At 38.1% G+C, this 12,361-nt stretch overlaps 1 protein-coding gene across 3 annotated transcripts in view; it reads right to left on the bottom strand.

Annotated features, from left to right (window-relative positions):
* LOC137629084 (uncharacterized) overlaps positions 1 to 12,361 on the bottom strand; it is a 293,593-nt gene that overhangs the window by 92,604 nt on the left and 188,628 nt on the right. For all 3 annotated transcript variants that reach the window (XM_068360354.1, XM_068360367.1, XM_068360360.1), the window contains 2 exons: positions 8,546 to 9,231; positions 5,194 to 5,390 (listed from right to left, as the gene is read on the bottom strand). In XM_068360354.1, coding sequence (XP_068216455.1) covers positions 5,194 to 5,390; positions 8,546 to 9,231 — 883 coding nt within the window. The remainder of the gene's footprint in view (positions 1 to 5,193; positions 5,391 to 8,545; positions 9,232 to 12,361) is intronic.

Genomic DNA, 12,361 nt, shown 5'->3' with positions numbered 1-12,361 from the left:
GGATGGAAATGGTCACAAGGTTCTCCTCCTCCACCAGTGACCTTCTTCCAGAAACCCACTATCATCCTGAAAGAGTACACCACAGAGTCACTCAAGAAAAAAGCAATCAAACGAGTTCGAACGCTGAAATTCCAAGGCCGCCTGTTCACAGTTCCGAAGAAAGGCTCGTCGGCATTGAGAGTGGTCCTGGACTTGTCAAAGCTAAATTCTTACATCCTCTGCGACAAGTTCCGGATGTTGACTATCTCTCAGGTACGGACCTTACTTCCCCGTGGGGCCGTCACCACCTCTATCGATCTTACCGACGCCTATTATCATGTACCAATAGCTCGAAACTTCTCTCCTTACCTAGGTTTCCGTCTAGGCAGGAAAGCCTTTGTGTTCAAAGTCATGCCCTTCGGCCTCAACATTGCGCCCAGGATATTCACGAAACTGGGAGAGACAGTGTTAGAACAACTCAGGAACCAAGGGATACAGATCATTGCTTATCTGGACGATTGGCTCATTTGGGCTCGGTCGGCCCTGGAATGCAACAGAGCTACGAAGAAAGTACTTCGATTTCTCGCCAACCTGGGATTTCGGGTCAATATCCAAAAGTCCCGCCTACAATCATCAGACCACTTCGAATGGTTAGGCATTCAGTGGGACCTTTCAAAGCACAAGCTCTCTCTCCCTTCCAAAAAGGTAAGAGAAATAGCTTCCAAGATCAAGAATTTTATCAAACACAAACAGGTGTCCAGAAGAGCCTTAGAAAGAATCCTCGGCCTTCTCAAATTCGCTTCAGTAACAGATCGCCTATTAAAAGCCAAACTCAAAAACATCAATCGAGTTTGGAGAAAGACAGCTACAGTACCTTTAAGAGACAAGGTCTCGGAGATCCCCTCTGTCTTGAAAATGAGACTACACTCATGGTCCGAACCGAAGAACCTCTCCAAATCGGTTCCTCTACAATTCCCACCTCCGCAAGTGACAATTCATACAGACACGTCTCTGAGTGGATGGGGGGGTTACTCCGAACATCAGATGTTTCAGGGCTCTTGGTCACCCGCCATGAAACACTTCCATATCAATGTTCTCGAAGCCATGGCAGTGTTCTTGACCCTGAAGAGACTCTCTCCTCCGAGGTCAACCCACATCAGAGTAGTGACAGGCAGCACAGCCGTAGTACACTGCATCAACAGAGGAGGATCCAAGTCACCCAACATGAATCAGATCCTGGTCACTATCTTCGTCTTGGCAACAGAAAAGAACTGGTTCCTGTCAGCAACTCACCTAGCGGGAGTCCAGAATGTGATAGCGGACTCACTATCCAGGACGAAACCACTGGAATCAGAATGGTCTCTAGACATAATTTCATTCCGGTGGATACTCAGGCTGGTTCCGGGCCTCCAGGTAGATCTATTCGCAACTCAGATGAATCACAAACTTCCTTGTTATGTGACACCAAACCTGGACCCTCAGGCTTATGCCATAGACGCATTAACCCTGGATTGGAACCATTGGAAGAAGATTTACCTATTTCCCCCAGTGAATCTTCTAATGAAAGTTTTACACAAACTACGCTCCTTCCGGGGGGCAGTGGCTTTAGTAGCACCTCACTGGCCAAAGAGCAGTTGGTTTCCTATCCTCCTCGAGTTGAAACTCCGTCCCTTCCGGATCCCATTCCCCAAACTGACCCAAGTAATCCAAACTCAGACTGTGTCAGATTCCTCAAGGATAGCCAAAACCCTAACTTTGTGGACTTCATGAAGTTTGCAGCTCGTAGAGACGCAAACATTGACCCGGAAAACGTTCTCTTCATCGAATCAGACAAAAGGGACTCGACAATTCGTCAATATGATTCGGCCGTTAAGAAACTAGCAGATTTCCTAAAGAATTCAGACCATACTCGTATGTCTCCGAATTTAGCCATCTCGTTCTTTAGGTTCCTATTTGACAAAGGCCTAGCAGCTAGCACTATAACCACCATCAAGTCAGCTTTGAAGAAGATCTTCCTTGTTGGGTTTAATATTAACCTGGCGGATTCCTATTTCTCATCTATTCCAAAAGCGTGTCCGAGGCTTCGACCTTCGGTTCGGCCGCAAAAGGTCTCTTGGTCTCTGAACGATGTCCTCAAACTTGCGTCGGACACGGACAATGAATCCTGCTTTTATATCACTCTTCTTAGGAAGACTCTATTTCTAACGGCTATGGCCTCAGGTGCTAGAATCTCAGAACTAGCAGCTCTATCACGAAACCTGGAAAACATAGATTTCCTTCCTTCAGGCGAAGTACTACTTTCTCCAGATAGAGCTTTCCTAGCTAAAAATGAGGACCCGCAAAATAGGTGGTCCCCTTGGAAGATTATCTCTCTTCCCAAGATCCTTCTCTGTGTCCAGTCACTACTCTCAGGGCCTTTTTAGCTAGAACTGCCACCCGCTCATCTGGCTCCTTGTTCATCAGGGAACAAGGAGGTACTATTTCCATTCAAGGTATCAGACAACAAATCCTCTACTTCATTAAACATGCTAACCCGGAATCATTTCCCCATGCTCATGATATACGGTCAATAGCTACCTCCATCAATTACTTCCAGAACATGGTCTTTGATGACCTTAAAAAATATACGGGTTGGAAATCTCCTATGGTTTTCAAACGCCACCATCTAAAGAACTTACAGGCCCTTAAATACCCAACGGTTGCAGCGGGGAGTCTTATCTCTCCCCATTAATCTCTGCTTATTCCTTTCTTCCATCTCTTCTCTTCTCCCTCCTACCCGCCACTCACACCACGTCGCCACTCTCCTGGGTGGTTCGTTAGCCCTAAGATATTTACCATGTTTAATTCCTATGCTTTAACTGTTATTGTATTTACCGTTCCTTTAATGTTTAGATATGCTTAGACATGTAAGATTTGATGCCTTTTGCGTTTGGACACTCAGATGTTTCCTTGTCTTCATATTTATTTAGCCTTACGTTCCCTATGTCCTTTGGCTAGTTTGTAATTTTATGTTTACTTACAGTATTATATATTATTTTGTTACATGGTGTTTGTATTCTCCTCATTATGTTATTACTTTATTGGGCTTGGAAGGCATTCTCTGGTACATTTTCACCGGCCGTCACAGGTCGCCCCAGAAAAGGGATTTTGACGAAGGAAAAATCTATTTCTGGGAAGAGACCTGTGACGCCTGGTGAAACCCTTCCTGGTTATTTTGTACGGACCCACCCTTTCCTTGCCAAGCCATATGTTCTTGCAGACGGATGTCCTAGAGGGCGCGCGTGTTAGGTGTCGGTGGCGTGGTCCAAGTGTGTTCTCTAGAGCCTCTGTTACGGCCCTTCCCTTTGATGAAGGAATTATCTAAATGGAAGACAGCCTGTGAATAGTGGTTTTCACACGCCCCTGTTGTATACACGACACCCACAAGGTGCTCGCGCGAGGGTAGTAACCTCTGCATTCCATGCTTTTATCTTTCTCTGGTATATTTGGAAGATTTATATCAGAAAAGTGTAAAGAAGGACCCTTTTCACCGGGCGTCACAGGTCTCTTCCCAGAAATAGATTTTTCCTTCGTCAAAATCCCTTTATAATAAAGAAGCCTAATCATACAATATAATTTTTTTTGTTTCACATATACAACCACTGCTTCAAATTTTCCTTTTTATATTACTTTCATCTCTTGAGGAACAAATGATCTGATAATACCACATCAATAGTTTCAAAATTGTCTAATAGTTACCAAGGTGCAAAAGAAATACAGGATACTTTGTCTTGGTAGCTCCACATCAAGTGGCTACTGCATATCATTATCAATTATGTGCTTAATTACAAGCATCTTGATGAGCTAGAGGTTCCCAAAAGCTCATTTCGGCTACTTCCCACCCTAGGTGAACTTTTGGCTAATCCTATTGCTTCATTAAGGCATTACAACTTTGAGTAGCCAATACAACGAATTTAATTGTTTCCAGCACAACCCTCTTTGTCTTGGCCACATACTATGGTGATTAGCTCTGTTCTAAAGTCATTTAAAAATGACATAGACATTCTACCCATGAAATTCTTTATTGCAGTACAGATCTTAACTTACTTTGAAATAATAATTCTGCTGTTAAAACTTCAAGAATGTAAGATGTCAGAAAAAGTTGCAGTGATTCCTGCAAAAGACACACTCACCAACAGGAGGAATCTTGGTGCTTCTTCTTACCAATAAGTTTTCCTCAACATAACAGTAGTAGACTATCTCTGACTCATTGCTAATACAGGTACTGTATTGGCAATGGTTTGTTACTACTATACACGACTGTGTCTCCTTCCCTTAATTGGAGAAACCTCAGATATAAACAACAATTTAGATACCTTCCTCAGCACAAATTTTTGTTTATCGCAATCACTGAGGACGACAACCTCGACAAGATGGAACCAAAAGCGACTCCAGATTTAGAGGGTATGATCCACAGTAACCATCTTTCTAACAAGTACAGAATGGGTTTTGATGTTACTTTCTTAGTGTCAGAGGAATTGGGATTTAAATGTTTAAAGGACAATCATGAATGGTAGAGGCAAGAGACAGTAACATTGCCCTGGTTAGCAGGACAATGACCTAGAGACTGACCATATATACTGTAAATAAGATCAGCACCCAAGGCCTTGATCAGGGAGGACCAGGCAACGGCTACTGGTGACTCAGCAGGTAGACCTATATGATCCCGAAAAATCACCATCCTTAGCTCACAAGGATGGTGAGGTTGCAGGCACTACAAGAAACTATTTAACCTGAGCGGGACTCGAGCCTCAGTCTGGCAAATCGCCAGGCAGGCAAGTTTCCAATAGGCCATCACAATCCTACAGACTCCCATGCCTCAAACACTAGTATAGATACAATCAGCTAGACAAAATAATTGATATTGGTCTTAAGTCTATTCCTAGCATACAATACTTATATAACTTGAAGCATCCCAAGTTTCTTTTAAATAGGACATTTTCCCAGAGTGAACAGTATCACAATTGTCCCTGAAGAATTATTTCCTTCATGATACCCTTTACACTCTAACAAAGAAGATTCACTGCATAAACTAAAAGTAGTCCATCGTAGAACATAACATTTTTGTCTACACTTCTATCAGACTTGGTCTTGGTAATATTACATACAATATAACTCATAAGATACATAAATACAATATAGTTCATGAGAAAAAACACCCCTTGTTGAGCTTACCGGCATGCCTCTTTCTTTGTGGAGTTTTGCGAACATTCCTTTGAAGAGGAAGAGCATGAGGCCTGTTGCCGTATCCATCAGGCTCTTCAAAATTATGTCCATCATAAGCAAACTCTCTTTCAAGTTCAGTTATACCTGATCCTGCAATTCCTAATCGTTCTGCTATCTGAGTTGCTTGAAGTGCATCAAAGCTAAATCTGTAAGAAGAACACTTTCATCAATAAGGATAATCCTCATGGCCATCACAGTAATAACAATACTAGAACAAATTTACCATGAAAAAACAATATAAAGTGTTGTGGAATATAATACCTCAGATCTTGTTTTTATGATTGTACTGTTCTTAAAACTCATCCACAGTAATGCATACTGGATACAACTTTTGATAGTTGTAAACTTATAAAAAAAGGGGACCTTTCCCCTCTACATTCCTCCCAGCCTGACAAGGGGCTCAACCGAGTTCGGCTGGTATTGCTAGGTTGCCACAGCCTACCCTCCCCCGTTATCCACCACAGATGAAGCTTCATAACGCTGAATCCCCTACTGCTGCTACCTCCGCGGTCATCCAAGGCAACCGAAGGAAGCAGCAGGGCCTACCGGAATTGCATCACAATCGCTCGCCATTCATTCCTATTTCTAGCACGCTCTCTTGCTCTTTTTAGTTTCTATAAATTGAAACACAGGAACTCCCTAGTTAAAAAAGGTTTATTTGTGTATGAATGAACTAGAAAATGTAAATTTTTCAAATGAGTTAACTTTGTAGTAAACAAGTATGAAGTAACTGTGTATCTTATCTTCTAATTCTTGAATCAATATGAAATATGTTCCCTAAAATTATCCCAATTCAGCATTGCTTCAGAAAAAGTATCAAAATGATACCAGCCCATAGCTACCAATGCTGAATTAAGTAATTAACAATGCTCTGCTATTTTGCACACAACACTACAGTATACTTCTTGCATGATATGAGCCTTCTCATCACTTTGCCAATCTAAAATTCCAGCATTTTCATAACAATTATTGTCCCATGAGCCCCTTTTTCCTCATATCACTATTTTTATCATGTCTTCTTTTTTAAATCAGCACTGCCAAACATTCCAAGGTTTCATGTTCTGCAGACACATAGTAGTAAATCAACTTTTGAAAAGCTCAAATATTTCCTATTCATGGATAATAAACATCCATTTTCCATTCAAACTTGTCACCAAATGTTGCTGATATAAAACTAACCCCTGCCCATATGTAAGGTCGCAAAGTCATCAGGAATGCAACCTCATAAAAGTTTAGATAAAATTTCTGGAGCCAATCCTCCTTTGACGAAAAGATGGATGGCTTAAGATAATTAAAATATGCCAGAAAACACTAACTTCTAAATGGAAATAATTGTTCCTGGTCTAAAGATATTTTTTTCTATTAATTTTTCATTACTTCTATTTTATTTTATTAATTTCCTTTCCTCACTTGGCTATTTTTACCTGTTGGAGACCTTGGGCTTATAGCATCCATCTTTTCCAACTAAGGTTGTAGCTTAGCTAATAATAATAATAATAATACTGCACTGTATTGCAAAACATAAACAATTTTACACATGCCTGTACTGTACTGTAATGAACATGAACAAATGTACGTAAGCACATAAGCCAGTACTGTACAATACTATATTGCAAAATATCAACAAATGTACAGTACTGCAGATCTGGAATTACTGATAAGATCATAATGATTTTCTTTCATAATGACACTAATGCTCAGATTATTATTATCATTATTATTTCTTGCTAAGTTACAACCCTAGTTGGTAAAGCAGGATGCTGTAAGCCCAGGGGTCCAACAGGGAAAATAGCCCAGTGAGGAAAGGAAACAAGGAAAAATAAAATATTTTAAAAAAGTAACAACATTAAAATAAATATCTCCTATATAAACTACAAAAACTTTTAAAGACAAGAGGAAGAGATATAAGATAGAACAGTGTGCCCTCAAACAAGAGAACTCTAACTCGAGACAGTGTTAGTCCATGGTACAGAGGTTAAGGCACTACCCAAGACTAGAGAACAATGGTTTGATTTTGGAGTGTCCTTCTCCTAGAAGAGCTGCTTACCATAGCTAAAGAGTCTCTTCTACCGTTACCAAGAGGTAAGTGGCAACTTAGAGATACAATATACAGTATTGCATTTGAGATCTAATAAACAAAGGAAGTCAACCATATGGTTTACTTAAAAGCTATCAAATGGTTATATGGTCGCACCTGCAATAGGGCAGCTCCTTAAAAGTCTTAGGCATTCCAGTTATTCAAGCAAGACAAAATGTTACTGACAAATACAAGATTCACAGAAATAATAAAATTCCATTTTTTTCCCTCAATCTGGCCAATGCAATCAGGGCACCTCATAGGGTGCACTGTAGTATACCCGAAGGATTTTATGTCCTTTCAACCCACAATCTAGTCTTCCACAAACTGCACTATATGGCCTACCTGGTCCCAGTTTCAGGCCATATGGCCCAGAATCTATTGATAAATGTCTCAGACAATAACTTGTGTCCTCTAGTAAGCTTAAGGGAATACATAAAAAGCTGAACAAAGATCCTATGTTCGAACCCTTCATGACAAGAAAAGAAAAATATCTTTCATTAATATACTGTACTGTACATTCCTTGTTTTTATGATAGTTTGAGTATTCAGAAAATACATTAAATTTGTACTATTCACACACACTACCTTAGTCCTGCTGAATTTTGACATTATTTAATAAGTTCATTTGGTTATAGTAGTGGCCTTATAAGGGAAATCATACGTGTTCAAACATTTGTGCATCTTATGAATCTTTTGAACTTTATGAAGTGCTTTTACTAACCTCCTCAAGCACACCTACAATACTTTCCAGCCAGATGTGGTTTACTATAATTGAACCTTGCTTGCTTGCTATAAATTGCCTGGAAGTTTCTCCAGACGGGGGCTCTATTGACAATGTGTCATAGCCCACAAATCATTGAACCTCATAAGTTAGTTCTTGTACCTTTATAGTCTAAATCATTAATACTATATAGTCAGTTATCAGAGTGACATCTCACACGAGGATGTATCGGTGATTGTAGTTGTTGCAATATTAAATTATGCAACGAAATCAACCTATCAATAAGGCCAACATATGGAGAGGAAAAATTCAAGGCTGGAATCACTGTTGATTACATATTAGACACCTAATGTATACTTATAGCTACAACTACTGTACCTATAAACAGGAACTACACAGAGTAGGCCTACAACCAATTCAACTTAAAGGTGCATACAAAATACAAAGAACTAGAGATATACTCAAATACACATAGGCGTATATAATTAACAAATACATACCTTGCTAACATGTTGTTATTAAAGTCTTCTTGTGAGAGTGTAGCAGCATTTTCCTCCAAAGTGCTTGTTGTTGACTCACTATCAACGCCCGTTGAGTTAATACGCGGAGATGACGTTCCAGACGAATTATTATTGACAGTACTGGTAACCTGCAATTCTGTGTCATCCTGGGATGCTATGTACGGGTCTCTGGGAGAGGGCTTGAAGGGAGGTGGACTGGGAGACTCATCTAGTCCGGACTTAACGTTACTCGGAATATTGCCGCCATCGTGATCTACTGGAGAGTTGAAGGACTTCAATAGGTCTACTGAAGATTCTTCATCTAAGGTAATCTTAGATGATTCTTGAGTTGGTGATGGCGTTAGCTCAAGACTAGAGGCTACCTCAAAATCTTGATTTGCAGGACTAACTTCTTGACTAGGAGGTAAATTGTCACCTCCGGAGTTTAGCGAAGAATGCTGGAAGTCATCCAAGGATTTTCTTGCACTCAAGCTGGTATTACCAGCAATATCTAGTTTGGCGTCTTCGTCTTCACTGGATGATGCAGTTATTTCAAGATGACCCGAAGATGGTTGGGGTTGGCCAAGGAGGCCCACTGTCTCCTGAAGATGTCCCCCGAGCACTGCAGACAGCGTTAGTAATGTTGCGATTGCCACATGGTGCCTCATGTCCGTCACCCGCCCCTTCTGAGGATGAGGAACAACAGGATTAATGGAAAAAAATGTGGAAGAACTTGAATGGGTAATATTATGGTAGAGTCCTACCCAGTGCCATTACCGTTTACCAGACAGGAGCTTGATGTTTTTCTTTTTTTGCGAGCAAAAATCATTAGGCTATCAAAATATTACTGAAAACCAATGGTTTTTCTCCACCATGTGCTCGCTACGATGTGTGCTCACTTTGCTCGCGAAAAAAAGAAAAACATCCAGCTCTTATGTACTGGCAAGCAGTAATAGCGGTGGGTGGGACTCTACAGTAATATTACCCTTAAATGCACTACTGCTAAAATATCAAAGAAAGTTTAAAGAGTTTCAATGATACTTTATAATTTACTCAAAGGACCAATTAGTCAGTATGACAAGGGCACCAAAATGTTGCAGAGGAAATTTTAAGTGAATTACCATTTTGAATAAAAGAGCAAAAATTGTATTTACTTTAAAAAATCACAGTAGGCTACTTATCATCCATTATTATATTACTCTAAAACTTACTTTTAACTTCATTCTCTTATTTATCTTTCAACTAGACATGAACTACATTCAAATTCATTGAAGTTAATATAACACATGATATATTACTTAACATATAACTTTTCCAATAAGTTTTTTTAGCTTTATTAACATAAAATATGATTGGATATTAGAAAAAGATGAAGCCTACGTCAGTAAATCTCAATATATTGTAATTCTTTTAGTATCTAGCTACCAAATATCGCACCATGTGGTCCTTCATTATTATTATTATCACTTGGTAAACTACACTCCTAGTTGGAAAACCTGGATGCTATAAGCCCAGGGGCTCCAACCCGGAAAATAGCCCAGTGAGGAAAGGAAACAAGGCAATAAACATTTTATGAATAGTAACAACATTACCATAAATATTTCCTATATAAACTATAAAAACTTTAACAAAACAAGAGGAAGAGAAATTAGATAGAATAGTTTACCGAGTGTACCCTCAAGCAAGAGAACACTAACCCAAGATTGTGGGAGACCATGGTACAGAGGCAATGGCACTACCAAAGACTAGAGAACAAAGGTTTGATTTTGTAGTGTCCTTCTCCTAGAAGAGCTACCTAACACAGCTAACGAATCTCTTCTACCCTTACCAAGAGGAAAGTAGCCTCTGAACAATTATAGTGCAGTAGTTGACCCCTTGGGTGAAGAAGAATTGTTTGAAAATTTCAGTGTTGTGAGGTGTATGAGGACAGAGGAAAATATGTAAAGAATAGGCCAAACTATTCGGTGTATGTGTAGGCAAAGGGAAAGTGAATCGTTGGTAAAACATTTTTCAGTTTAAAATATTTGCGACAACTGACAGGATCGATAGAAATGGCACAAAATAGATGCAAAATTTGATGGAAAGGTACGAAACGATGGTAGAATACGTGATTGTGATATACCTCGAAAAAAAAAAAAAAACACTTAGCGTAATTGATTACGGACTCCGTGCACAGTTACTAAGTAGAAAACCAAGCAATGAAAGCATGTCACATAAAAACGTAGAAAACAGACATCGACTAAAAGGTGTAGATGGCATTTTGTAACTGTCTAGAAAGGCGGCAAAATTCATGAGCTATCACGTAGTACCTAGAGAGTGAAAGGTAACCTTGCCAAACATCAATTGGTCTCGTAGTGACATACAATGGATAATGAATTACTGTTTTTATGTACTCTTCCGTTAAACGCAGCTGTATTAGTCATTTGTAAAGCTTAAACAAAAACTCCAGTAAAGATTTTGGGAAGCGAAATATACGTTTGAAAAAATTATAATAACAATTTAAGTTCCTCTGAAAATAATATATAAGTTCCCATCGAAGTAAATCAGATAAGATTTATTATCACTATAAATATAGAAATGTTTTCTACCATACACCAAAATATACTTATCATGAGCATAATTAAATCACAATTCCTATGTCTTGAAATTCCAATTCTTCGGGGCGCCGTTGTAATGGTGTACTTTCAAATAATAATTAATTTGATATATGCTGTTACTTTAAATCTAAAATGTGATTTTTTTTTTTTTTTTTGGTGTTGAAGACAAATATTATTGTAAACAAGACAGGAATTGGAGACGAGATAAAAAGCAATATTCACAATAAAAATCATCATTATTATTATTATTATTATTATTATTATTATTTGCTAAGCTACAACCCTAGTTGGAAAAGTCAGAAATGAGGTTGAGAAACCTCTAACCACTGAATTCGGGTGAATATTTACGACACTAAATCATTTTTAATTAAAGTAAATTATCAGGAAAGGAAGATGAGTATATGAACGAAGATAAAACGCTAATATTAAGCATAAAGTCAAATTCCGGGACGATATCCAGAAATCATAAACATACATTTTAAGATCTATATAATCAATGCAATGGTGTGAGGTATGAACCTTTTAAAGAGTGGGATTATTATTATTATTATTATTATTATTATTGCTGCTAAACAGTAACCTTGTTTGGAAAAGCAAGATGCCATGAGCCCAGGAGCTCCAACAGGGAAAATAGCCCAGTGAGGAAAGGAAACAAGGAAAAATGAAAAATAAAGTTTTAAGAAGAATAACAACATTAAAATAAATATCTCCTATATAAACTATAAAAACTTTAAAAAAAATAGGAAGAGAAATAAGATAGAATAGTGAGCCAGAGTGTACCCTCAAGCAAGAGGGTAAGCCTAATTTATTTACGGTAATTAGATAAAATAAAAATTCTTTTAACTGCGTTAGACTCAAATAATTCGATGGAAATTGCTGTTCTGAGCAGAGGATTTAGTTGACAAATTTGAGAATTATTAAAAAATACTTCAATTGTAGTGGACAAGGAAGAAACAATATATATATATATATATATATATATATATATATATATATATATATATATATATATATATATATATATATATATATATATATATATATATATTATTTTGGAAAAGAAAATTAATTAACAAGTTGGTCCACACACAAAAAGAAATTAAAGAATGCCGATATTTGGGGATAAAATCGTGAAATATAAATTTAGTCCTAGAAAATTAATATATATATATATATATATATATATATATATATATATATATATATATATATATATATA

This window comes from Palaemon carinicauda, chromosome 2 (genome assembly GCF_036898095.1).
Source record: "Palaemon carinicauda isolate YSFRI2023 chromosome 2, ASM3689809v2, whole genome shotgun sequence".
Lineage (NCBI taxonomy): Eukaryota > Metazoa > Arthropoda > Malacostraca > Decapoda > Palaemonidae > Palaemon > Palaemon carinicauda.
This window is presented reverse-complemented; position numbering and strand designations above follow the sequence as displayed.